Genomic DNA, 25,852 nt, shown 5'->3' with positions numbered 1-25,852 from the left:
AGGAAATAGACAATACAAACAGTACTCAAAGCTCCGATTCAGGGTCCTCTGTCGCGGCAACGGCAACTTTAGCACAGGGCGCATCCGCCTCGGTCTCAGCTTGTGCAGGGGCCGGGATAGGAGCGGAATCAGAGACAGGCGCTGGTGCAGAAACAGAAGCTTGGTCTTCGTTCGGAGACGGTGCCCGACTGCTACCATTACTGGCATTAAGAGCTTCAAGCGCCTCGTTCGCATGGAGATTCTCCATGGGCTCAGCCTCGGGTTCGACATCTTGATTTGTGAGATCCGCGAAGACATCATCCATATTCTGACGAGGACTACTGCTGGCGAATTGAGGTTCCGGGCCGAAGCGGGGTGGGCTGAAGAGAGAAGGTTCGATATCTTGTTGCGGAGTTGGAGAGCGAGGGAGGAACGATGGTGATTGAGAAGCCGCCGCAGCATGGGGAAGGAATGCAGTAGGAGTTGGCGCGAATGCCGGAGTAGAGTCACTAACAGCCAAAGAATAGTTGGCAGAGAACGGGTACGTCGCAGAGGCGGAATCTGACATGGGGGTCAGAGTTGGCCCTGTGGTCGTTGGAGGATTGTTGCTCGGAGTAGGCGGCGCAGGTTGCAAAGGAGCGGGCCGAGTAGCATGTGTATTATCCACCGACTTCCGTTTCGCTGCAGCCATGTGTTTGGCACGAAGATGCTCAGGGAGGTCTTCTGGACGATCAACACCGAACTGGGCCAAAATCTTCTGCTGCTTGGTCGGGCGAGGCTTTCGGGTCGAAAGCGACTGCTCCAGAATTGGCGGTGCCTCCGGGGCAACTGGCGCCCATTTATGGATCTCTTGCCGGAAGAAATTCGTCTCATACGCAAGAAGAACCTCGGCGCCTTCGATCTTTCGCAGGTAGAAGATTAAGGTAGGAACTTCCTCAGTGGTAGTGCAGGCGGCATTGGTGAAACCTTGCAGGAAATCTCGGAAAGCAGTCGCCTGACTGACAATGCTATCCAACACTTCTTCCTCCTCCGGCTGGAACGGGAGACCGGCGATCTCTGCTTGCCAATCCTGTAAATCTTCCAGTTTTGGGCGAGCTGCATCACGAGGAATCTTCTGTCGCCAGTCGCAAATCGGGCACGTGTATTTGTCGAATTCCTTAACCTTGCCCCTGGCAATCTTGAGGCATTTGCCGTGGTACCTGGTATGGCGTTAGCGATATCGGCGGATTTTTCCTTCAGAAAATAATATGGATGTAGAGCCTAGGGCAACTTACCACTCATGACAGACTTCACACTCAATCATCATTCCTGCTTCAGAATGCCGGCAGATGCAAAACACATCGCGCTTTTTCGACTTGGGGCCCCAGACGTTGGTGGTGGGGTTCTCAAGCAGACCATCCGGGGTATTGTCTCGAGAAGACGGTTCTACCGGTGGCCGGTAGCTGTCCTCAAGGTCAAAACAGTATGAATTCCGCTTCTCCACATATTCCATATGAGATTTCAGAATGTGCAAAGGCGCATTGGCCTTGCCAAACAACTTCTTGCCTTTCCTCATCCAGTCCTCGTGACGCTTCTGCTCACGCTCAAGATCGATGGCGCCGATTGGCCGGCTGTTCAAATGCTCCAAAGATTCTGTGAGTTCGCGAACATCCTTATACTTTGGCCGATTTCTCAGATCAGGATCTCTGCTTTTTTCGCAGAGAGATTGAATCCGCTTCTGTGCCTCTCGCTGCTTGGTGAGGATGGCATCCACAGCCGCGAGAGTCTCCTGGGAAACTGGAACATGTGATGCTTGCGCAGAGAGGGCCTCAAGCTGTTGGTAGTGTACAGCTTCCACAGACATCAGCTCCTTCGCCTTCACTTCCCAAGTTTCGCCATGCCGGGTAAGTTCCTTGAAATGAAGCAAGTGCTCGTTGGAATCCGGAATATGCAGCTGCTCGCCGGTGGAGACGATCTCCTGGCATTCCCTGAGGTTGAGGCGCTGGTCGCGTTTTCGAGTACAATCCTCAGTCCATTTCAGCTGTCGGAAAATTTGCTCCAAATGCTCGAATTCCGGGATTTCCACGTTGAAGTTTCGGCCATTTTCCAGAAGTTCCTCGATCTTGGTGGCCGACCGGGTATGCGGGTTCATCAGGGCATTATTGACGTCCTGGCGGAATCTCTCGATTTCGCGGGTCTTCTCTTCCAGGGCCGCCATCTGTGGACAGTCGAAGGAAAGTTTATCAGCCTCTGCCAGAAGGGCGTAGATGTTCTCCACTCTGCGAACTTCAGGGGCGCGATCGTCCAGCTGCGCGGCCTTGGTACTGGCCCTGCGCCAAGCTTTTTCGTTTTTTCTCCGGTTTTGCTGTTTCCGGGTAATGTAGTTGTTCGCTTCTTCAACCCATTTATCGCAACGCTGGACGAAGGCCGCAAGATCTTGGAGGCCAGGTAGGTGGTATGGGATTTTCTCACCTTCACTGAGCAAATTGTGGAGAGCTTTCAGCTGAGGCTTCGGCTCGTCCTCCAAGGTCTTGTCGAGCTTCTTTCCCCAAGCCTTTGGGATGTTTGCTCTTTCTTGGACTCTTTGCACCGACGCTTTCAGCTCTTCATCGCTGACTCGGTAGCGTAGAAAATGGTCCAGACCAAATAGCTTTTGCTGAGGAGAATCACCGCAGCAGACATAATCATACACATGAAGCAGGCAAATGGTCTTGCCTGACTTTTGACAACGAAACTGGGTAAGGTAGGTGAGAGCCTTGCAGTGCTGACACTGATAATCATCCTCCGGAACGTCCTCTTCCTCCACTACGAGTCTCAGGGGGCATTGACTGGTAGATGAATCAGCGGTTCCCAGCGTACAATTGTGCGCGATGGCGTTCTTGTGGCTGGCTAAAAAGTTGGCTCTTTCGCTGAGCTCTCGGTTAACAGTCCTTTCCAGGGCAGGTGCAAGCCATTTGGCAGTCGCTATTGACGTGTCCCGCGCAGCAGCGGTGAACAGCAATTCATCGTGTGAAAAGCAGGGGTGTCGGCGGAAGGCTTGAAGGCGTTCCACGCCCGCAGCACCCCAGGGTTCCCAGTCTGCTGGGGCAAAATTGACAGCCTCGTTAAAGTTGAAGCCATGGTTGAAGCCGGCATGATACGCCTGGGGGAATGTGAGGACAAATTGACCTGCTCTCTGATCCACGGCGTAGACGTTCACACCAGCCTTGCGAAGTTTATCAGGAGGCATCAAAGTGACTAGCTGAAACAAAAGATCCGGTTGCCCTTCGAAAAGCTCGGGAACCGCCGCCCGCATCGCCGACTCAAATGCTTCCGCGTCGGCCCCGGGTATACCATACCAGGTCTTTGTCGCACCAAAATGCTGGTAGTTGGCGGAATAGGCGTAGTGATCTTCGTTGTGCCAGCAGAAAGTAGAAAAGCACATGCCGACATAAACCCAGGGAACGGTCATGCCCGAGATATCAGACTTGATATGGCGGAAGAGGGAATCACCGTGGAATGGGAGGACGTTCAAGTTCCAGGGATCTTCTGAATACGGGTCAAGCGGGTTTCTTTCTATGGTCGGGAAACCACTACCATGGGTGGTTGAGTGGATATCCGCGCCATACTCGACCTCGACGGTTTCGTGTAGATCAACGACCAGTTTCCAGAATTCAGCTTCCACGTCATCCTCGGTTTCCCGGCGGCGTGTGTTGAGAACGGGGTCGAATGGCATTTTGGAGGCGAAATAGCCCTTCTTGAATTCATTGGCCTTCTCCTGAAATTGTTTCAAAGAGTAAACACCACCATCCTCGAATCCAAACTCGCCGGTGCCGACTAAGCACTTTGGACAGTGCCAATCATGATCAGAGGATGCGATTGTCGAAGGATCCAGACAGGATTGGTGATATCCGAGGTCGCATCCTTCGCAAACGAGAATGGTGGAGGGGTTGTCGAATTTCCCGCACGATTCACATTTCTGTAGAACAACAGATTTAGTATCTGCTCCTTTAAGTTCAGAAGCCAGAAATAGCACTTACATCTCCGATCCTCTGCACCCCGTCTTTTCGAACCTTTGCTGGCGCAGGACGAAGGAGAGACATGTGTGAACCAGCCACGGTAGGAGGGGCATCTGGAAATGAAGAAATTGAAGTTAGCAAAGAAACATAACATAAGATGCCTCGATCAGCCCAGCAGATGTGATACCTTTCTTCAGACGCTTGCTACGGCGTCCACTGCCACCATCGTCGCCGTTCTCAGCCTGGGAACCACTTTCATGGCTAATAGCACGCTTCACAGATGGGCCCGATTGGCCATTCGGTCCAGGAGTCGAATGAGGCGGGTGCTCGGAAACACTCTTGGGTGTCGATGTTCCATTCTCTCCCTCGTGTTTGATTGCCGGGGCATTGTTGACCGGTGTGAAGGACGGGGCTGGGGAGTGATTCACTGCGGTAAACCCACCCGGGGCGGAATTCACGGGTGTGAAACCAGATGGTGCTGGACGAGCAGGAGGGGGTGTAGGTTCCACGGATGGAGTGTGTTGATCAACGGGCTTTTCCAGCGGAGTGTTTGAGCCCGTGGCCATGCGCATGGTAGGAGTAGCTTCTCGTGTCTTAGACGGAGTACCATTCTCCTCCATGACTGGCTTCTTCGTCATGGGTGAGTTTCGTGGGGATGGAGTGAAGGGTCCGCCATTTTCCATCTCAAGCTGCTGCTGGACACCAGGTTTTGCCCGAGCCAGATACTCCTCATATGGTTGCAAATAGCGCTGATACGAGTTTTTCAAGGAGGTGGACAACGAAGACATGATCTTGCCGCTGTAGCCCAGGTCGCGACCGATCTCGGCCCACTTCTTTGTCTTGCAGACGGTTTCAAACCCACCACGAACCTCCACTGCTTTTTTTAGCTTGTACAGGTCCAACGGGCGCTTGTCCACGCTGGGAAGACGGCTGTAGTTTGTCCCGTGCTGCTTGTGAAACATGGCCAGTCCATCGACATAGTTCATATTGGCGCGGTTACCTGAATTAGAGTCTTGGTTAGGACTGCACTGCGGAGGGGCTTCATTGGCAGTGAATGGGGGAGGGAATCCTTACCTCCTTCGACCGAATTCAGTTCTTGCCGACGGGTCTTGAAATGGAATCTCTGTGGGAAGTAATAGTTAGCTTCGGTTCTATGTTTTGCTGAGCTGATGGGCCTCGAGAAGCAGGAACGCCCAGCCGTGACTAGCCTAGTCCGTGTGGCTCCGGGGAATCATGAAAGACGGCGGCAGTAGGTGTGGGGGGCTCACCTCAGTATCGATCGCAAAGGGCGGTTGCCAGTTCTCGGGCGGAACGACTCTGCAAATTCCGTATTTCTTTCCTTCAGGAGCAATTTTCTGGATGTATGCAACGGGATCCTTGAATTCCTCCTCCGTTGGACGAAACGTCGGGGCTTCTGGGATGCCATGAGGGCGGACTCGCTTCGACGGTTCACGGGGAGTATTGGGTTGTCCGCGGCGCTCGACGGTAGAAAGGTCTAGTGGTGCTGACCTGCGAGCGCTCAAGGGAACATTGTGCGAATGCGACGGGTGAGTGCTTGAAGAGCGGGTGGGCAGACGGCCCATGGAAGTTTGGCCGGCCATCGCGTTTGCTCCAGTAGAGGCCGGAGCCACCATTCTCTTTTATGTGGAATTAAACAAGCCGAGGTATGGGGTCTCAGGCGACTTGCGCACGCGTAATCGTGAGAGTGTCGAGATTTATCGGCGCGCGAGAGGGAGCATTGGAGGGAAGGGTGATGGGTGAGATCAGAGAGCAAGGGAGCGAATCGCGGACCGGAGGGATTGGGGGGAGACTTAATTCGGGTGGTGGATATCGGAAGATGTTTGTTGGGTCGACGATTCCCAAAAAAACGAGATGAGACGTGGATATGAAAAGAGGGAAAGCAGGGCGGAAGAGCAGGGGAGAAACACGAATTTGATAGTGGAATGAGATTGCAGAGTACTCCGGCGGTCACTCTGGGCGGCGCAGCCTATGGGAAAGCGACCAGCGGGTGACTCGGCGCCGCGGCGCGGCTGCGGTACATACTCTGGTATCGTACGGTACCGTCACTTTGGGCGTCCGTGCCTGAGCACACATGCGGTAACCATTACATACCGTCAGCCGCAAACGGCATGGGCATCGTACGGTTTTCGAAGTGATACATCCAGTCGAAGCGCACATGGGGCATCGTCGCCATGAGATAAAATGGCGGAGGGCCACGAACAGTATCACTTAATCCAGCAAATTTTTATCAGGGGGGATTTTCCATGAGCTGCTCTGCACCATATGCGCCTATTTCGCAAATAAGTGTGACCTCACATTTGACTCAAGTCAAGCAATTGATGACATAGGCGAGCATAGAAGGTCTCAGGGGAAAAGTTTTCGTAGATTTACCCAGAAACTCACTGATCCTGGATTGGGTGGAACTCATAAAGTCAAGGCATGATGTGTCGACGTCCCGACAAGGTAGATCGGCGAGATCTGCCGACTTGGTCCCGTCAGCAGCATGGAGACCGAACAGGGTCCACGAATCTCACTGCATACCGCGATGGGTCTCGCAGAGTTCACCTGGCTGCACATAATGACAATGCAATCACTCTTTTCCTTTCTTTCGGGCTTCCTGTATAACGGTTCGTATCACCATCCCCGGTCCGAATTGACTCGCCCAGCCGACATCATGTGATCCCTTGTTTACCGTGGTGGGCCGGCGTCGATACCGAGATACAGACTGAGGTGTACGCATATACCTACCCTACCCCCGGCTGCCCTAGCTTGCGCTGGACGGGACTCTCGCACCGGCGCTCCCCGATGGACTTGACGTAACGAGTCTGCAGTTCAAACCATCCAATGCCGATTTGATGGACACGCAGGAAGAGCCTCGGCCTATCCCGGCCTACTACTGCTGCTACCTGCTCCGTTCGACCGTCAGGCACTCGTCGCTTTATATCGGCTCAACACCAAACCCCATCAGACGACTATCCCAGCACAATGGTGCGGCCAAGGGTGGGGCCAAGCGAACAGCACGAGATAAATTACGGCCCTGGGAAATGGTTCTCGTCGCGGAAGGGTTCACGAGTCGTGTGGGCGCCCTTCAATTTGAGTAGGTTCAATTTTACAGTAGCATCACGGGGTAGTGGATCCTTGCTTATATCGGTCGCACTTGCAGATGGGCCTGGCAACATCCAGAGAGAACTCGTCATATCGAGTCCGATGATGAGGTATCCCGATCGAAGGTCATTGTCAATTCCAAAACGGGCAAGACAAAACCACGCAACTCGCGCTCGCGGAGATCATTGACGGCTCACCTGGAGGATCTCCATACTCTACTACGATCTGCCTACTTTGCCAGCTGGCCGCTACGTGTACGCTTTTTCTGCACGGATGTTCATCGCGTATGGCGAATGTGGAATGATCGCGTGGATACACCCCTGCCAGATCAAAAATCGATTTTGGACGGAGACTGCCCCGCCAGGGCCACTGACAATGACGCTGTGGGCAGTATCAATCAGCTAACAGTGGATTATTCAAAGTTGGAAAATTACTTGGAGAAGTCCATGTTCCTTCTAGATGACGCGGAAGATCTAATATGTCAGATCTGCAAAGCTTCAACCATCCCGGCTGCCGAACAAATCGTTGTTTGTCCACAAGACTCATGCCGCAGCGCAAATCATCTGCTGTGTCTATCAGGGGAATTCCTCGAGGCCGAGGACGACCCGGACAATCTAATTCCCACCAAAGGAACCTGTCCAACATGCAAAGAAACTGTGCATTGGCCATTGATGATGCAAGAGCTGAGCGTGCGCAATCGGGCTGAGAAGGAAGCCCGGGCAATTCTGCGAAGAAAGGACAGGCGCGACCGCAAGAAGAAACCAATTACAGCACGAGAGACTTCTGTTGATCCACCATTTAGCAGCCAGTCGCAGCAGGCAGGGGATGCTGAGTGCACACTGGCTCGAGATGATACCCAACTGGAAGATGACTGGCTCGACGGCGGAGACCTAGACTCGGATTCGGATTACGAGGGTCGACAGCGAATTCCAACACCTCCCCCTCCTTCTAGGCTCGAGATTGTCATCGAAGATAGTGAATGGGACGATGCCGAGATTGTTGAATGATGCTCGAGGTGTTCATTAAATATGATATGAATTAAAATGCCAAGCTAGTTGGCAAGCGGACCCAACGTCCTTAGCGACCCAGTCGCCCCGAGACGTTGAAAGCAACTTGAAACGGCCGCTTGGATGTCTTGAGCGACGTATTCTATCGAATTGCCAGCATCAATTATGTACGCATCCTCCTGGCGTTCAAATAGCGTCCGGAAGAGTTCTCGCACACGAGTCTGCATCGTCTCATTTTCGTATCGCTCCGCACCGAACCCTCCCCGCTTCGCGGCCTCCTCGGCTGATATACTGAGGAAGAGACAGATATCTGGGCGGGGAAGACCAATCTCCGGTTGCCACGCCCATTCGAGGGAGAGCCCAGGGTTAGCCTTAGCAGCTGAATAAACGGCGCCAGAGTATGAATATCGATCGACAATGAGAGTAATGCCGTTGGCAATATCTTCCTCGATACTCCTCGCGACTTCCCAGCGGTTTGCTGAAAATAGGAGGTGAATGGCATGGTCTTCTTGGTTTGTTGAGCCGCGTAAATAGCCGTCTATGAGCTTTCCGATGGGGGTGGTCCTGGCTGCGCATAACGTAAGCGATGGGAAATTGCCATTTTGTCAGAAGATTTAAGTACCTGGGAACCGAATATATTTAACAGAGTGCCCTTGTTCTGTCAAGTAATCCCCTAGCCTCTCGCATTGGCTCGATTTGCCGGCGCGATCGAGGCCCTCAACGACGATGAGCGCTCCGCGACGCGTCGACTCGTGGCTCGCCTGGGCTGACATTGAGAGAATTCGACAGGGCGTAGTGGAAGCGACAGTGTGTTTTCGAGAACAAAATGTGCCTACGAATGTGACCACGTAATTCAAAGACCGGTGAATTAGTCAAGTGCTGGAAGGGTGTTCAGGCAGCGGAGCGGCACCAAGCGGGTTCCTGGGGCCGCGGGCTTCTTTTTCTGCCGTCCGATAAGATCACGGCATGGCCACGACTTGGATTCAACCCTAGCATGGCCTTGCAATGACAGCAACCACCATGGGCTCCGAGGAGGCCCAGTCCCACAGTATGAACTTCAGCGTCCTAGGCTCATCTGCGCCTGTTCTGGCGCCTCGAGTGGGCAAATTGGCGCTCGCCAGCCGCAAGACACTCTCGACGCCGCATTATGTCCCTCTCACGTCGCGGGGCACAGTCCCTCACATTGCGCACGACATGGTTCGCAAGGCAACGGCTATTAACAGTCTGTATATTGGCCTAGAGGATTGTATGTGCCCATCAATGCTCATCAATGCTGGCATACCTTGCCACAACCTTATATCTTACTTGGCACGCGACTGACACTTCTGAATAGTCATCACGAGAAAAGCTCCTGCACCGGTATACAAAATCCCCGTTACCGACGAAGAATCACGTTTAAGAAAGTTCATCGCCGCCGCTCCTGATGTTCCTTTGATTATGGCGCCGCGCCGATTCCCTGCAATTCCTTGCCCGCCCAACAATACCGATACCTCGATTGCGATTTTGACATCCGTTGGATTCAGACAACTTGAAGCGCAACAATATCTAGATTCCATTCGGATGTTAAAACCAGATATCGCCATCGGGTTTGCAGATCTTGTGTACGGAAAAACCCCGGGCGTGAAGAGACGGGGAAAGATGGTGGACCGCACGCATGCATATACCCAAGACGCTCTACAAAAGCTGTATGGAGCCTCCGTCGCAGAGGAAGAAAGATCAAAGGCCGCATACTTCGCGCCTGTGCTGCCTCTGGAGAATACGCAACAGTCACTGTACTTGGAAGATCTGGAATACGAGTTCCACGATCGACTTTCCGGCCTGGCGCTTTACGAGTCTGCCTCACTGGGCTTCATCCCCGAAGCCTTGGGTGACCTCCCTCGCTTGGTTCTCAGTGAGCCTTCTAGTCCTCACGATCTCCTCCGTGACATCTCTCTCGGTGGTGATCTTTTAACACTCCCCTTCGTCGGCGAATGCTCTGATGCAGGAATCGCTCTGGAGTTTTCCTTCCCTGCTCCTTCTGGCGCCCATTATCAACGTGAACCTAGGGCGCTTGGCATAGATCTGTGGGGATCAGAACATGCAAAGGATGTTTCCACCCTGAGCGAGGGTTGCGAATGTTACACCTGCCGAAATCACCACCGAGCATATATCAACCATCTCCTCAATGCAAAGGAGATGACGGCGTGGGCTCTTCTCCAAATGCATAACTATCATGTAATGGATCTCTTCTTCGCTGACGTGCGAGGAAGTATTCAGCGCGGTACTTTCGACGAGGATGTCCAGTTGTTCAATCGGGCATATGTGTCGACCCTGCCGGAACGTACGGGCGAGGGCCCTAGGTAAGTCGACTCTCCTTCAAAGGTCGCCTATTTCTTCCTAACTCACGAATAGACTACGTGGCTACCAACTTTCATCCGGCCCCAATAAGCGTGCGCCTAAGGTTTATGGTCGCCTTGATGATGTTTCACAGAAATTCGCCAAATCGCAGTCTTCTGTTGCGACTCCAGATACTGACGCAAGTGGGCTCGAGCATCATGGGTTCGCCAAGAAAGTACGATAGCTTGAGACAAGGGGGGGGGGGGTTTTCAAGTTTACGATTGATGCATTCTGTATTGGCGTCCTTTCATCAGACAAGCGTGTAATTACGAAGACTTGCCAAAATCTACCTGGCATCCCATGGCGTATTAAGTCCGCATTCAAGTTCATAAAATTCATCCATCAATCGCAAAAGCCCAAGAGTACTGTACAGAACCCAATATCTTGTGATGCCGTCTCCGCATATCCAATTCAAACTTGTCGTTCACGCTGTCGTGTCTCCAAGGGGTATATCGAGCATATATGAACGTGGGAATTCTTTATTCTTGAATCTCGCCCGACAAAACTCTCCACATCCACTTCACCTCATCTTCTTCCTCCTTCGATCCAGCTGGGACGCCAGCTCCGAATTGCTGGCCGACCACGCAGACCAGCCAAGCCTCATTCTTGGTGGTTTCAAGGAAACGCTCGGTGGGTGAGCCACGTGGGTAGATGCGACGCCACTCGTCCCAAATTCGAAAGGCTTCCTCACCCCAGGCGCGGAAGCTGACCTCTTCGATGATGGTGGGGGTGACAATTTCCTTTCCACGGAAGACACCCCAGGTGACAGCGTTGACACTCTCGGGGTTCGAGCCGAGATCATCAATATCGACGTCAGCAGGCTGAACGGGGAGCGAGGACTCAAATGCTCCGGTAGTGTTTGTAGCGAACCAGGTTAGCTTATCGTGGCCATGCTTCTCAAAGAGCGGCTTCAAGATGTTGACATAGTCCTTGTTAGGGCAGAAAAATTCAACAAAGGGCTTCTGGAAGACGAAACCCTCGCGTTGCGGGCCCCAGCCGAAGATGTGGTGGTCGCTACGGACGCCGTTGACCGCGGGCTGGGAGGCCAAAGTCCACCACCCACGGCCGTCAATGAGTTTGAGAAGCTCGGGTCGAATCAGTTCTGTCTCGGGATTCAAGCCATCACTTCCTTCTTCAGCGCCGCCCTCTGACCAGGGGACCATGTGCAAATCTCCAGAAACATGGCGCCGGAAAAGTGTGTTGATGTCTTTGTGTTCAACGGGGTGACCCCACAGACGGCGAGCGGCCGCAGAGGTAACGTGAAGAGATGGGCCGTATCCATCAATCTCACCAAAAGCGGGCGAGCGTGCGTCACCCCATCGACCGTTGGGGAAGTCATCCCAGGTTGCTTCTCTGCCAAGCGCTCCGAGTCCCTCAGAGATCTGTAGGGTGGTACCGCGGCCAGGAGGCATGGCAGGGAGGCCGGCACTGTTTGCGAGAGCTTCATGTACCGAGTCCCGAGAAGATTCATGTTCTGAAATCTTGTCTACGATCACACGATTGTGAGGTTGCGAGTTGATAGATGAAGCTCGACGTCTCGCCAATGAACGGACCTGAGAATCGATGGGTGTGGGTCCATCCATTTCCTCGATGACAGTGTCGTCTTGAATGGCCGAGAATGGTGGGATCAAGTCACACCGTTCGAGGATGAATGAGACCGTCTTCTCCAGGTTCAGGGTATAGAAATGGAAACCGCGTGGTCCTGGAGAGGGAAGCTCTTGAATACCTCCAACAATATCGCTCACGATGTCCACACCTGCCCGCTTGACTGCATCGTCATCATGCTTCAATTCTTCCATGCGCTTGGCTATCGGGTCGGGGATCTTGACGTGACTGAGTTTTGTTACACGGGTGAGAATCTTGTAGCTGTGAACGGGCATCAGGCCCGGGATGATAGGAATTGTCTTGAAAACGCCGGACTCGTGGTTGCGAAGCATATTCTCATATCGCTGGTACGCTTCCAGATCGTATGTGAGTTGAGTCATGATGAAGTCGGCGCCAGCCTTAGTCTTCTCAATCAGATAAGGCAGATCGCGGGCAGGATCCTGTACATCTTGGAAAGAGTCGGCGGGATGACCCTCGGGATATCCAGCGACACCAACACAGAAATAGTCCCCATGCTGCTTGCGAATGTAGCGCACGAGATCGACGGCGAAAGTGAAGTCCTTGTTGCTATCGTCCTCTCCGTGCATGTTATATTCCTCGCTGCGGGGCGGGTCCCCACGAAGGGCCAGGATATTGCGAATACCGAGCACCTTGGCTTCCTCCAATGCCATGTCCACCAATGCGCGACTCATGTTGGTGCATGTCAGATGCAGTACGGTTGTCAACTGCAACTGCCGCTGGCAGACCTCAGCCAGTTCGAGGGAACGGGCCGCTGTGCTTCCGCCTGCACCCCAGGTGACAGTGACGAACAGCGGGCGCAGAGCCTGGGCCATCCGCTCCAAACGCGCAGACAGGTTCGCGAAACCCTACAATACCGCATCTCGTTAGCATTCATTTCCTCATGGACTGCAAAGAGGGCCGCGGGGTTACCCCACCATCCGGGTCTTAGGAGGGAAGAACTCCAGCGAGAAGTAATTTGCGTCCGGCGGCAGCGCCGCGATCTTCTCCGTAATCTTCTTCTCCATTGCGAAGGGTGTTGGAGGGCAATGGAAGGGGAGGGGGAAGAATGGAAGAAGAAGTGGGCTGAAGTGGACCGTCATGGACTTTCTAAAAGGTCACACCCGCTCGCGGGAAATCTGATGTTGACGCATGCCGGTCACGGCCATCCCGCTGAATCAACGCTGCGTGAGAGTTTCCCGCGGCGAATTTACATCTTTCAAGTGCTCGTACGGTTGAGTGTATTTATTCTAGACTAGCCTCATCTTTTGGGTGGAAAATAAGAATCAGAAGCGAACAGATTAACAAGAAGGATCGACCGGGAAAAGATTACCTCAGCGCGATACAGGACGCGATCGACCGAACCCAACCGGGCATTTGATTCGAGCACGACATCTCGGGAGGGTCTCCTTTGCCAAAGCAAGTCATGCTTTCCGCCCGTTTTTGAGCCGTTTCCTCCCGATCTGTTTTACCTCGTCTGCTTCGTCGACTATGGCCAACCACAGTCCAACCAGCTTCCTTCGTTCAATACGCCTCCAGGCCGCGCAATGGCCGTGGCCCAGGCCGCAGCTGCGCCGATATCTCTCAACGCCTCCGTCACCATGTGGCAGGCCAGCTGCTTCTGCTCCCAAGGATGCTCATTCGCGCCTACGCCGTTTCAATGACCGTCTCCCTCGATTCCTTCGTACCGTCACAACGCCATTACTCGGGGCTCCAATTACTCATATTACGTCCTTCCTCATCTTGCACGAGATCACGGCCATATTGCCATTGTTTGGGCTGGCAGGCGCATTTCATTATGGGTCTTGGATGCCAGATCTGAGCTCTGGCTCCGGGGAAGGCAATGCTCTTGATGAGGGAGCTGCGCGAATCGGGCGATGGCTGCGAAAGAAAGGCTGGGTTGAGGAGGCAGACGTGAGTGTGGTGCAAGACCACGAGACCGTCGGACTAGAGCGCGACAATGGGCGGGAACGGGCTGGTGTGCGATTAGTTTTGGAATTTGCGACGGCCTACGCGATCACGAAGGCTTTGCTGCCGGTGCGGATCGCCGCAAGTGTCTGGGCTACGCCGTGGTTTGCGAGAACTATCGTTGGTCCAACAACTCGTGCGGCTCGAAGGTTGCTCGGCAGAGGCTGAACAGGTTCCCTACACTCTGACCATTGTACTATATATACCCAAGCGACAGAAAGAGATATAGTCATAAATCATACGATCCTGTATATGGTGTTTGATTTTTCGTAGCCGTTCAGGCCTATCTTCAGCTATCGCAATTTTACACTGCAGGAAGCCGAGGGCAGACACCCGTCAGGCTAAGGCTCCATGGATCGAGAAATTTACTCGAAGACCCAGTTGGCCTGGGAGTGCTTCCACTTGAGGAGCTCGGAGGCGGTGAACCAGAGGTTGATCTCCTTTTTGGCGTTCTCGACGGAGTCGGAGCCGTGGCAGACGTTGCGGCCAACGTCAAGGGCGTAGTCACCACGGATGGTGCCGGGGGCGGAGGCCAGGGGGTTGGTGGCACCCAGGATGGTGCGGCCGGTCTTGACGGCGTCCTTGCCCTCCCAGACCATGGCGCAGATGGGGCCGCTCAACATGTCTAAAATTGGGTTAGCAGCTTGTTTCGAGTTAACGGAGCCTTCGCAAGGGCGGCAACTCACAGGCGACAAGACCCTTGAAGAAGGGCTTGCCAGCGAGGTCAGCGTAGTGCTTCTCAAGGTGCTCCTGGGTGGGGGAGGTGAGCTTCATGGCAACGAGCTTGAAGCCACGGTTCTCGAAGCGAGAGATGATGGGGCCAATGAGTCCACGCTGCAGCAGGCGTTAGCTGATAGGGCTCAATTGGTGATTGGGCCGATTCTATGAGATGACATCGGTCTGTAGTGTGCTGTATTCATACCTGGACACCATCGGGCTTGATGGCAATGAAGCTGAAGCAATTAGTTAGCTTGACCGCCGACGAAGGAGGGGTAGTAGGGAGAACAGAGAGGTATAGTAGATAGGAAGTGGGGGGTAGAAGCATAAAAACAGTGACTTACGTCTGCTCGTCGGCCATTGTGATAGATGTGGGATTGAAGATCTAGGATCAGCAAGGGGTGGGAAGCGGAAGAGAAGGAGGGAGGGAGGAGAATTAAATACTGTGAGTCTTTTTTTGCCCGCTGCTCCTCTGGTGGGGCACGAGGGGGTTGACTGCCTGAATGCCTTACAGCCTGAGTGCCTTGTTGCCCTTCTGCCAGCCGTTTCAGGCGTCTTACCCCAGCCTCCGCTCCACCCTCAGGCCAGCCTGGAGCTTCCTTGTTGACATCCTCGGTTTAACTGCCCTCGGATGCAGGCAAACATCTTACCCAACCGCATCCTTTTGCCAGAGAGCGAAGGTATCTGATTGCACTAAGTAGCTACCACCATGGCCAAGAGCCGGCCGACGTCCCATTGGACGCTCTTCGTCTCTCTGGTGGTCCTTATCGCATGCATTGTGGTCCCCGGAGGTGAGATCCCACTTCTCCCGCGCAGGAGTGGCTCAATCGCTGACTTACATTGCGCGTCCAGCGACGGTGAAACACGAAAACTTCAAGACCTGCCAGCAATCCGGATTCTGCAAGCGCAATCGAGCTTTGGCCGACAACGCCGCCGCCCAAGGTGCCTCATGGAACTCGCCCTACGAGCTTGATCCCGCCACCATCCAATTCAAGGATGGTCAATTGACAGGTGTTATTATTAAGACGACCTCTACGAACGAAAAACACCGCCTGCCTGTCACAGTCTCCTTCCTCGAATCGGGAGTCGCGCGAGTTATCGTCGATGAAGAGAAGCGCCTGAAGGGCGATATCGAAGTCCGACATGGCAGCAAGGCAAATAAAAAACGATATGATGAGACGGAAAAATGGGTCCTCGTTGACGGCTTGAAGGTCAGCAAGTCAGCCACATTGAACTCCCAGACAAATAGCGGATTCACCAATGTCTTGTACGGACCGGAGGACAAATACCAAGCTGTCATTCGCCATTCACCCTTCGGCGTTGAATTCCAAAGGGATGGCGAGACCCACGTGCAGCTTAACCATCAGGGCCTCTTCAATCTGGAGCACTGGCGGCCAAAGGTTGAAAGGGAAGGTGAATCCGAGGAGGATGAGAGCACTTGGTGGGAGGAGTCCTTTGGTGGCAACACCGACACTAAGCCGCGTGGTCCTGAGAGCGTCGGTCTTGACATTACCTTTCCCGGATATGGACATGTCTTTGGTATTCCTGAGCACGCCGACTCCCTCTCTCTCCGTGAGACCAGGTATGCATCCTTATCTATTGAATTTTCCAAGCATGATGACTGACCACCGCTACAGAGGCGGGCCTGGAAATCATGAGCAGCCATATCGCATGTACAACTCGGATGTTTTCGAGTATGAGCTCGACAGTCCTATGACCTTGTATGGGGCTATTCCGTTCATGCAAGCGCATCGCAAGAATTCCACTGTCGGCGTGTTTTGGCTCAACGCTGCGGAAACCTGGGTTGATATTACCAAGGAAGCAGCAAACTCAAACCCGCTGGCCATGAGTTCCCACGCCAAAACCAACACCAAGACACATTGGTTCTCTGAGGCTGGTCGAATCGATCTTTTTGTCTTCTTGGGACCCTCGCCGCAGGAGATCCTCAAGACATATGGTCAACTGACTGGATATAGTCAACTTCCCCAGCACTTCGCTATTGCGTACCATCAGTGCCGCTGGAATTACGTGACTGACGAGGATGTCAAAGAAGTGGACGCAAAGTTTGATAAATACCAAATTCCTTACGATGTCATCTGGCTTGACCTTGAATATACCGATGACCGGAAATATTTCACTTGGGACTCTTTGACTTTCCCCAACCCGAAGGGTATGCTGGAGAAACTTGACGAATCCGACCGCAAACTCGTGGCTCTGATCGACCCTCACATCAAGAACGTGGACAATTACTTTGTCTCTCAGGAACTAAAGAGCAAGGGACTCGCCGTTTTGAACAAAGATGGGGAGATTTATGACGGATGGTGCTGGCCTGGTTCATCTAACTGGGTCGATTGTTTCAACCCAGCTGCACTTCCATGGTGGATTAGTTTACACAAGTTCGATCGATTCAAGGGATCGCTTTCTAACCTATTTGTCTGGAATGACATGAGTGAACCATCCGTCTTCAATGGTCCCGAAACAACCATGCCGAAAGATAATTTGCATTTCGGCGACTGGGAGCACCGCGATATCCATAATATCAACGGTCTTACTCTCCTAGGCTACTCCTATGATGCCTTGCTCGAGCGCAAGAAGGGCGAAGTGCGCCGACCCTTTATCCTGACTCGTTCCTACTATGCTGGTGCCCAGCGCACTTCTGCCACGTGGACCGGCGATAACCAGGCTACTTGGGAGCACCTTGCCATCTCTCTACCAATGGTTTTGACCAACGGCATTGCAGGTTTCCCATTCATTGGTGCAGATGTTGGTGGTTTCTTCCACAACCCCGACAAAGACCTTCTTACTCGCTGGTACCAGGCTGGTATCTGGTATCCCTTCTTCCGCGCCCACGCTCACATTGATACACGCCGCCGTGAGCCGTATCTGATTTCCGAGCCACACCGCACCATCATCTCCCAGGCGATCCGTCTGCGATACCAGCTCTTGCCAGCATGGTACACCGCCTTCCACGAGGCTTCGATCAACGGTGCCCCCATCGTGCGTCCACAGTATTACGTCTTCCCTGATGATGAAGCAGGCTTTGCCATCGGCGACCAGCTGTACCTTGGAGCTACTGGTCTTCTTGCCAAGCCCGTTCTGACTCCGGACACATTTACCACGGACATTTACATCGCAGATGACGAAAAGTACTATGACTATTTCGACTTCACTGTTTACCAGGGAGCAGGAAAGAGACATACAGTTCCTGCTCCCGAAGACAAGATCCCTCTGCTGATCCAGGGTGGACATATTGTGCCTCGCCGTGACCGTCCTCGTCGCAGCAGCAACCTAATGAAATGGGACCCTTATACTCTTATCCTTACACTCAACAAGAACGGCCAATCCGAAGGCAGCCTTTACTTTGATGACGGTGAGACCTTCGACTACGAGAAGGGTGCCTACATCCATCGCCATTTCCAGTTCCGCGACTCGGTTCTGTCCTCTGATGACCTTGCAACCAAGGGCGCCAAAACTGCTGAGTACTTGAAGGCGATGGCAGGCGTCACTGTCGAGCGGGTCGTTATCATCGATCCCCCTCAGGAGTGGAAGGCCAAGAACACCGTTACCATCATTGAAGATGGAGCTAAGGCCGGCTCGACTGCCTCTTTGCAATTCTATGAGCAGCAGGGTGGCAAGGCATCGTACGCCGTGGTCAAGAGCCCGAATGTTGGAATCGGAAAGAGTTGGCGGATAGAGTTCTAAGGAACGTGCCCATGCTCCTAAGGCACGTGAAATTTAGAATCGCACTTTGTTACTGCATCCAATGATTTGACTTGTCGTATCTTTGGCATACTAAGCATTCTTTGTGTAGTGTCTACGATTTGCAAGATCTAAGTTTGATGTAGTGCATCGCAAAATGGCCAACCCTTATGCGGTAGGAATCGAGTGTATACAACTGGCCAACCAGAATAAACAAGCTTTCCCGCGATTGTTTGGGTGGATCCGCTGAGTCAGCCAGCAAAAAAAGCCGCAAGCGTCGCCCGCGAGTTTCGCTTCCGCCCATTCCGTTGGTTTACGGTCCCTGTTCCTGGAGGATTGGTTGCTCGCCGTGGGTTCTTTTTGTTGTCGATTGCTGTCTCATCCTCGCGACAACTTCGCCCACCGCTCATCCGGCCGCTCGCTCTCCCGCGGAACCTGCGGAATATCTGCACCAGCGCCATGTGGCTCATCCAGCTGGCCATTGAATATGGCGCGCCCATCTTGTACGCTTCGAATTCACAAATAGAGCCATTCGAGGATTTTTGTACTAATTCTGTTTCGCTGCGCAGCCTAATCACATCACCCCTCACCTCCTACCTCGACCAGATCCTCAGCATTCATCGGAATAGGAGTTCGGCGGGTTTCTCGCTGGACATTCCATTGATTATGCTTGTCGCGTCGATCCTCAAGTAAGGCCCCCGCAGCAGACGAAATACTGCGAGCCAATTTCTGGGTTGAATATGGAATTAACGCGTCTACCAGGGTCTTCTACTGGTTTGGAGAGTACTACTCTGGCGCTTTGCTGGCGCAGGCCGTGGTGATGATCGCCGTTCAGGCGGCGCTCCTCAAAGTTGCGCTCGACAACCGACCGAAGGATGCAGCCGAACATGCCCCTTTCAGCGGCGTGAAAGATGGCTTCCAGCGTCCGTACAAATTCTGGCAGTGGCGTGATACCAAGCCGTAAGTACTACCCTATTATATTGGGCCCACGCACTGCTAGGCCCTTATCCTCGATCGGACAGTTTCCCTAACGTCTTTTTGCTGCAGTTACTGGGCATTTCTGGGCTACTTTGTCGCCGCGCTGACCGTGATCCACCTTACCCCGATCTCCAGCCTCAACACCTACATCAGCCTGCTGGGCTGCATTGGTCTCGCTGTCGAGGCCACCCTCCCGGTCCCCCAGATCCTCGCCAACCACCGGTCGGGCTCGTGCAAGGGTTTCCGCCTGTCCGTCCTCGCAGCTTGGATTATTGGTGACAGCATGAAGATGAGCTACTTTTTCATGAGTGCCGAGCCCATCCCCTGGGCTTTCAAGCTGTGCGGTATGTTCCAATGCGTATGCGACTGCTACTTGGGCATCCAGTATTGGATGTTCACGCACGGCTCTGGCAAGGCTGCAGGCAGCTCCCAGGAGGACGAGGAGGAGAAGGAAATTCGGCTGAACCGCATCGGTTAAGCTCAAGAGCTCACCAAGGTGAGCGCATTCTGCATTGCTTGCAGATAGACGGAATTCATGGCACCATAGCGACTTATAGACTCTGTAATACTGAATGGACGATGTTAATACCAATTTGGTCCCTCTCTTCTCTATTTTCTGGAATGGGCCTCCATTCTTCATGCTGCGGTTGCTGGTTAAAATCTCCGTGAGGTCATCGTTAACTCCGGTTCCGCTTCGGGACTGGAACTGCCCCACGATCAGCTCGACTTGGTTACTTCTTCGGATCAGCGGACTCTTCCCCACGAACCTCCCTTCTTTAATTCGCTCTGCTTTCCCTCTTGCAGCTCGTCCAAGACTCCCCAGTCAAGATATTCACAATGGCTGCCCTACCGACGATTCGCATCGGCTATGTGCCTGGTACGTACCAAGCCTCAGGCCCCGCGCAGTTCATTGCGCCCTGGGGACCCGAATCTGGCGCACATTGTCTAGCCTTCTAGGATATTTGAAATGCATTGAGATCAATGGGCTAATACCGAATCGTCCTGTCTTCCAGAACACTATCTCACCCCTCTTCATCTCGCCCTTCGCTCTCCGGCCGTCGCCTCGCTCCCGTTCAAGATCGCCTTGACTCCTTTCCCCGCCGGTACGGGCCACATGATCACCTCATTGCGCGGCAATGAGATCGATATCGGTATTGGTCTGACCGAGGGCTGGGTGGCCGGTTTGACCGGAAAGACGCAGCCTCAAAACCCCGAGGAGGGTGGATACAAAATCGTTGGTCACTGGGTCGATAACCCACTTCGATGGGCAATTGTCACAGGTCGCAACCGCGACAACATCAATGGTGTGGCAGACTTGCAGGACAAGAGAGTCGGTGTTAGCCGGCTAGGAAGGTACGGATCTATATGCCCCTCGGCATCCAAGGGGAACTGCGCCGAATGCCAAGGATGAAACACTAACCGATATATCCAGTGGCTCTCACATTATGTCCTTTGTCCTCGCTCAACAGCAAAAGTGGAAAGCAGACTCGCTGACCACTGTCCCTCTCGGTCCCTTTGGGCCCCTCCGGAACGGAGTCACTGGTCTGGATGAGGCCAACCCAAGCCAAGAGCCCAACCCATCGGCGGAGTTCTTTATGTGGGAACATTTCACGACCAAGCCATACTTCCACCCAACCGCCGAAACCCCCAACCCGCCGCTGAAGAAGATCGGCGAAATCTTTACTCCCTGGCCCTCATGGATGATCGTGGCTTCGACGGCTGTGTTCCCGAACCCAGAGCAGGATGACCGGCTGAAGGCTCTTTTCCAAGCTCTGGACCAGGGTGTGAAGGATTTCGAGGCTGATACTGCTCATGTCGTCAGATTGTTAGGTACTGGCGAGCTGGGATGCAACTATATCGAGGAAGACGCTACTGAATGGCTCAAGGATGTCAAGTTCACAAATGCCACCCGTGGCGTGGACCGCAAAGTTATCGAAGGCGTTGTAGACATTCTCAAGGTGGCAGGTGTCATTGACACTGCTATGGGTAACGATGAGGCTATGCAGCGCGTGATTGGCATTCCTCGGTAGGTCTCTGAGCGAGAATTCAAGAGCAGTGTAAAAGAATGAATATGGGTTCTCTATATAGAATCTGATATACATGGTAAACGCATTATAGCGAGCAGAATCTCATGGATTCGAAGTGATTTATGTTATCTAATGGACTAGATTCAAGTGGTGATTCTGCACTGTTGATACTCCACAGCAACCCCACTTGATGAACTCGATCGGTGTGGCTGTGATGCGTCAGCGTGGCACTTGTCTACAGCAAAGCCCTCGTTTGATAGTTTTACTCCTTTCACCTTCGACCTTCAAACAAAAGCAAGAACCTGATACCATGGAATCCATCCCGGGGACATTCATAATCAAAGTCGATTACCAGCCTGTATCCGTCGTCAAGGATGGAAACGAAGACAAAACCCACGCATGTCTAGGCCCAGATCCTGCAGTCTTCACGCTTGTCGACGGTCATCTTGAGAGTGGAGACTGGATTCTGGGTAGATCTCTGGTTGAAGATCGAAGTCTTCTCCCGAAAAGAGTTCTGTGGTTCAATAAACAGAGCACTCGTACCGACATGGTTCACAAGGTCTTGGCTTTTCCGGATGGGGATTCCTATCGACTGGAATTTCTTGGTATGAGACAATATCTTCAAAATTAAAGGGGTGATATGTTCTAATAATTATATTAGGTGCACCTCTTATCTCGCATGAGGGAAAGCTCTTTGCCGATCTGATGAAAGGTGAGCCTGTTCCCACAAATTATTTTCAGATCGTGGCCAAGAGAACTGACATGAATCTTTCAAGATCAACCTCAGGATGTGCAAATTATAATCCAATAGGTTTTTTTTTTTTTTTTTCCATCGTATGAGTCCATTTGTTGGTTTTGTTATCTTAGTATGTCACGCTTTGCACATATTACCTGCACCTACCTAGGTATTCGCGGTTCAGGCCCAAGCAAGTGCTGAGGGCGTATTCCTTTCAGCAGTATTCACGGCCCTGAAAGCTTCACCTTTTCAACACCTGCGAATTATCTTTGCGAAAATGTCAGATCCATGCATATCTACAAGAGCTATGCCTCGAGTACACTGTATCGCACACTATGAGGGTACACTACTTTATGTCATAGTATGATGGTGCAGTGTGCTGATAAATATCTCGCATTCATCCCAGCACCGACATTATATTAAAACCGCGAAAATAAAAAGAAGAGCGAAAAATTATTAGCAACATCACTTGCTCAATTACAAATTGCTAATAGACACGCTGCTGCACTGGAGAATTCAAGGACGCGACGCTGCCCGGAGGTGAAGGGGTTCCCGTGGGCGTGGCCTCCCTCCCGAGGGCTCCCGAAAAGACTAGAAGAATCATCAGCTCCATGAGAGTTGTGGGTACCAGTCTGCCGAAATTATCTACGATCATAAACGAATAACTGTGCTGTATCTGAAAGCCAATCAATCGTAGCACAATTTTCTCCCAAAAAGAAGCGCAAATACACTCACATCAAGGCAGTGCTCTTTTCAGTAACTCGACGATGAACAAACGAACGATGTCATCGACCATATGACAGGATCCAATATGTTATCCAGTCCAACTATCTCTTCCCGGGTAATGAGCGGTAGTAGCGGCCTAGAACGCGTCCTAGAGTCGGTTCTTGCACAATTCGACCAACATTCCTCGATCATCCGTCAGCCCCCTGGCAACGACCTCGGAATGCAGGCCAGCCAGCCCAGTAGGCGTACGATCCAATGAACATACCGCAGTCAAGTATTTCCGCCAAGTAATATGCAGCGACCGACCGTGAGAGCTGGGATTGAAGGCTGTTGGGAGGGTTGCTGGCGTGGACATTTGCGGGCCAAACCATGCAGTCGGTGCGTCACTTGGCAGACCGGGACGAGTTGTTTGTGTCGGAGGCATGCAGACCAGTAGGCAAAATAACTCAAAGCCTCCTATTTAAGAAATACTCGTCACAAGGGTCTTGCGCGTGTCCTTGTGCGTCCTCGACTTTTTTTGTTCTTTCCCTGGGCATTGATCCCGCCGTTCATTTATTTGGAGTGGAATACATCCTTTTAATCCCCAACTTTATCTATACTCCAGTCATTCTTTATATACTATCAGAATGCGTCGCTCTCAGACGTATGTTCCGTGGTCGGTACTGCTGACCTCGCTCATTGGAGTGCAGGCAAAGCTCGACTTGAACTCGACATCTAATATTGCTATCTACTGGGGTGAGAATTCGATGGTATTAGACTTTGCCGTTTGCCAACGTTACTTACAAAGGTGTTTCTTAAAGGCCAGAACTCCTTACAAGGAAAGGGCGGCGATCTTCAAAAGCCTCTGGGCGAATACTGCGAGAGTAAGTCTGCGAATTATTGAGAAGAAGGACCAAGCAACTGCTAATATTTCTTCCAGACAACGCCATCGACGTAGGGATTCTTCACAAACTGGGAAGTGAGGATATATCTAACAGTGAAATTGTATTAGGTCATCCCAATCGCATTTAACATGATGGTCAATGGACCTGGTGGAGCTCCCGAGATCGACTTCTCGGTGACCTCGCAGGACTGCGATGTGTTCGAGGGGACACAGCTGAAGAACTGCCCCAAGATTGGGTATGTATGACCGGCGAGAAGGCACGATCCCTCGTCTAACACGCGACAGTGCGGATATCAAGAAGTGCCAGGAGAAGGGCACCACCATCCTCCTGTCCATCGGTGGCGCCACCTACAGCGAGGGCGGCTTCAAGTCCGAGGACGACGCGAAGGCCGGCGCGAAGCTCATCTGGGAGACGTTCGGTCCTGTGCAGGATGGCTCCAAGGCTAAGCGACCATTCGGCGATGCTGCCCTCGACGGTTTCGATTTCGACTTCGAGGCCAATGTCATGCACATGGCGTCCTTCGCCAACGAGCTCCGCTCCCTTATGAACAAAGAGAACGACAAGCAGTACTTCCTTACTGCTGCTCCTCAATGCCCCTACCCCGACCAGTCGGACAAGGACATCCTCAATGGTCCGGTTGACATCGACGCCGTCTGGGTGCAGTTCTACAACAACTACTGCGGCGTCAACAACTTCGACAAGGATTCCAATAAGTCCAAGTACAACTTCGAAGAGTGGGACAACTGGGCCAAGACCGTCTCGAAGAACAAGGAAGTCAAGGTCCTGGTCGGGGTCCCAGCCGACACCACCGCTGCCAGCACTGGTTACGTCCCCGCTGACAAGCTTGCAGACGTGATCCAGTACTCGAAGAAGTTCGAGAGCTTTGGTGGTGTAATGATGTGGGATATGACTCAGGCATACGCGAACAAGGGGTTCATTGACGGGGTGCAAAAGGCTCTCGGTGGTGGTGATTCTGGTTCGTCGTCGTCGTCCAACTCGGCGTCGACCACGGCGTCTGCACCTTCGTCCACTAACTCACCGAATACCTCGCAATATTCCAATGTACCCGACTCCTCGTCCTCCTCTTCCTCCTCATCTGCATCTGGACACTCGTCCAATGATCCCGCGAAGCCCACCACCACGGCACCCAAGCCGACGACCGAAGCTCCCCCGGCCGAGCCCAAGCCGACTACCTCGGCGGCCTCGACTTCGACCACGTCGACAACGACGGCTGCCCCGAACACCAAGCCAGCTCCCAAGCCGACCACCACGTCGACTACGACTACCAAGCCAGCTCCCAAGCCGACCAGCACGTCGACCGCGACTACCAAGCCAACTGTCGCGGCTGAGCCTGAGCCTGAGCCCACGACCACTGCTGCTCAGTCGGCTCCTAAGCCTCCTGTCAACGACGACGACGACGACAACAACAATGATAACTCGACGGATGACACTGATATTCCACCTGCTACCAACAACTCGTCTGACAACGACGATACTCCAGCCGCTGAGCAGTCTGACGATGATGGCACCAAGGGACTTGGCGGCGTACTTCCCTCTCTCCTGACCTCTGACCTCTTTGGTCTCCTGAATGGTCTCCGTCAAGCCAATGGCCCCGTTAAAGACGTCACCAACGGTCTGACGAAGAATCTTCGCTTCGCCCGCCGCATCCAGAACTAGAACGCTGCTTTTCCCATAGCTTCAAGTAAATGGGTGAAAATACAAGTGAGGAAACAGGGAACGTAGTCTGGTCTGCATAACTCCTTCCATCTCGCAGACTTGATCTTCATTTCACTTCTGGTGTCACTCTTTCTATCTCCATGTACCTTTTTTTTTTTTTTTTTTTTTTTTTTTCAATTCCCTCGATACCCATAATCCATAATCTTCTAATTCTTCATGGAAGCCACCTCAGAAGCTTACGTCCACTGGTACTAAGTTCGATCGCACATACCTCTATAGACCTAAATCCAAACAAGGGCTATGGAAATCACGTGATAAACACAAGGGGCATTTAAATTACTATATATCTTCTGATTGTGATTGGAACTATCAGAACTAACAATGAGCGAATACT

At 52.7% G+C, this 25,852-nt stretch overlaps 12 protein-coding genes across 12 annotated transcripts; 8 read left to right on the top strand and 4 right to left on the bottom strand.

The window, feature by feature from the left end:
• Positions 1-25: 25 nt before the first annotated feature.
• Positions 26-5,590, bottom strand: N7532_006631 (uncharacterized protein; the record flags this gene model as incomplete). Its single annotated transcript, XM_056619125.1, has 6 exons — positions 26-1,178; positions 1,254-3,916; positions 3,978-4,069; positions 4,144-4,956; positions 5,031-5,079; positions 5,225-5,590. The coding sequence occupies 6 exons, from the start codon at positions 5,588-5,590 to the stop codon at positions 26-28; spliced, it is 5,136 nt and encodes a 1,711-aa protein (XP_056475284.1).
• Positions 5,591-6,811: 1,221 nt separating this feature from the next.
• N7532_006630 (structure-specific endonuclease subunit SLX1) lies at positions 6,812-8,068 on the top strand (the record flags this gene model as incomplete). The annotated part of the gene is made up of 2 exons (XM_056619124.1): positions 6,812-7,053; positions 7,120-8,068. 2 exons carry the CDS (start codon positions 6,812-6,814, stop codon positions 8,066-8,068), a joined length of 1,191 nt encoding a protein of 396 aa, XP_056475283.1.
• Positions 8,069-8,112: 44 nt separating this feature from the next.
• On the bottom strand, positions 8,113-8,841 carry N7532_006629 (bifunctional thymidylate/uridylate kinase; the record flags this gene model as incomplete). The annotated part of the gene is made up of 2 exons (XM_056619123.1): positions 8,113-8,636; positions 8,691-8,841. The coding sequence occupies 2 exons, from the start codon at positions 8,839-8,841 to the stop codon at positions 8,113-8,115; spliced, it is 675 nt and encodes a 224-aa protein (XP_056475282.1).
• Positions 8,842-9,073: 232 nt separating this feature from the next.
• On the top strand, positions 9,074-10,628 carry N7532_006628 (uncharacterized protein; the record flags this gene model as incomplete). The annotated part of the gene is made up of 3 exons (XM_056619122.1): positions 9,074-9,314; positions 9,402-10,407; positions 10,460-10,628. The coding sequence occupies 3 exons, from the start codon at positions 9,074-9,076 to the stop codon at positions 10,626-10,628; spliced, it is 1,416 nt and encodes a 471-aa protein (XP_056475281.1).
• Positions 10,629-10,923: 295 nt separating this feature from the next.
• On the bottom strand, positions 10,924-13,074 carry N7532_006627 (methylenetetrahydrofolate reductase (NAD(P)H) MET12; the record flags this gene model as incomplete). The annotated part of the gene is made up of 2 exons (XM_056619121.1): positions 10,924-12,915; positions 12,985-13,074. The coding sequence occupies 2 exons, from the start codon at positions 13,072-13,074 to the stop codon at positions 10,924-10,926; spliced, it is 2,082 nt and encodes a 693-aa protein (XP_056475280.1).
• A 463-nt stretch (positions 13,075-13,537) lies between these two features.
• N7532_006626 (uncharacterized protein) lies at positions 13,538-14,182 on the top strand (the record flags this gene model as incomplete). Its single annotated transcript, XM_056619120.1, has 1 exon — positions 13,538-14,182. The coding sequence occupies one exon, from the start codon at positions 13,538-13,540 to the stop codon at positions 14,180-14,182; it is 645 nt and encodes a 214-aa protein (XP_056475279.1).
• A 197-nt stretch (positions 14,183-14,379) lies between these two features.
• On the bottom strand, positions 14,380-15,092 carry N7532_006625 (nucleoside-diphosphate kinase; the record flags this gene model as incomplete). Its single annotated transcript, XM_056619119.1, has 4 exons — positions 14,380-14,639; positions 14,701-14,848; positions 14,937-14,967; positions 15,076-15,092. 4 exons carry the CDS (start codon positions 15,090-15,092, stop codon positions 14,380-14,382), a joined length of 456 nt encoding a protein of 151 aa, XP_056475278.1.
• Positions 15,093-15,440: 348 nt separating this feature from the next.
• On the top strand, positions 15,441-18,433 carry N7532_006624 (glucan 1,3-alpha-glucosidase ROT2; the record flags this gene model as incomplete). The annotated part of the gene is made up of 3 exons (XM_056619118.1): positions 15,441-15,522; positions 15,584-16,313; positions 16,369-18,433. 3 exons carry the CDS (start codon positions 15,441-15,443, stop codon positions 18,431-18,433), a joined length of 2,877 nt encoding a protein of 958 aa, XP_056475277.1.
• Positions 18,434-18,889: 456 nt separating this feature from the next.
• On the top strand, positions 18,890-19,886 carry N7532_006623 (PQ-loop repeat-containing protein; the record flags this gene model as incomplete). The annotated part of the gene is made up of 3 exons (XM_056619117.1): positions 18,890-19,119; positions 19,193-19,390; positions 19,478-19,886. 3 exons carry the CDS (start codon positions 18,890-18,892, stop codon positions 19,884-19,886), a joined length of 837 nt encoding a protein of 278 aa, XP_056475276.1.
• Positions 19,887-20,245: 359 nt separating this feature from the next.
• N7532_006622 (uncharacterized protein) lies at positions 20,246-21,438 on the top strand (the record flags this gene model as incomplete). Its single annotated transcript, XM_056619116.1, has 3 exons — positions 20,246-20,285; positions 20,422-20,761; positions 20,793-21,438. The coding sequence occupies 3 exons, from the start codon at positions 20,246-20,248 to the stop codon at positions 21,436-21,438; spliced, it is 1,026 nt and encodes a 341-aa protein (XP_056475275.1).
• A 307-nt stretch (positions 21,439-21,745) lies between these two features.
• On the top strand, positions 21,746-22,246 carry N7532_006621 (uncharacterized protein; the record flags this gene model as incomplete). The annotated part of the gene is made up of 3 exons (XM_056619115.1): positions 21,746-22,040; positions 22,097-22,147; positions 22,212-22,246. 3 exons carry the CDS (start codon positions 21,746-21,748, stop codon positions 22,244-22,246), a joined length of 381 nt encoding a protein of 126 aa, XP_056475274.1.
• Positions 22,247-23,523: 1,277 nt separating this feature from the next.
• Positions 23,524-25,458, top strand: N7532_006620 (glycoside hydrolase family 18 protein; the record flags this gene model as incomplete). Its single annotated transcript, XM_056619114.1, has 5 exons — positions 23,524-23,632; positions 23,698-23,760; positions 23,817-23,830; positions 23,889-24,016; positions 24,066-25,458. The coding sequence occupies 5 exons, from the start codon at positions 23,524-23,526 to the stop codon at positions 25,456-25,458; spliced, it is 1,707 nt and encodes a 568-aa protein (XP_056475273.1).
• Positions 25,459-25,852: the final 394 nt, after the last annotated feature.

Source organism: Penicillium argentinense, assembly GCF_028826775.1.
Source record: "Penicillium argentinense strain IBT 30761 chromosome Unknown utg000005l_segment0_segment0, whole genome shotgun sequence".
Classification (NCBI taxonomy): Eukaryota; Fungi; Ascomycota; class Eurotiomycetes; order Eurotiales; family Aspergillaceae; genus Penicillium; species Penicillium argentinense.
The sequence above is the reverse complement of the archived record's forward strand: the minus strand, read 5'-3'. Positions and strand labels throughout refer to the sequence as shown.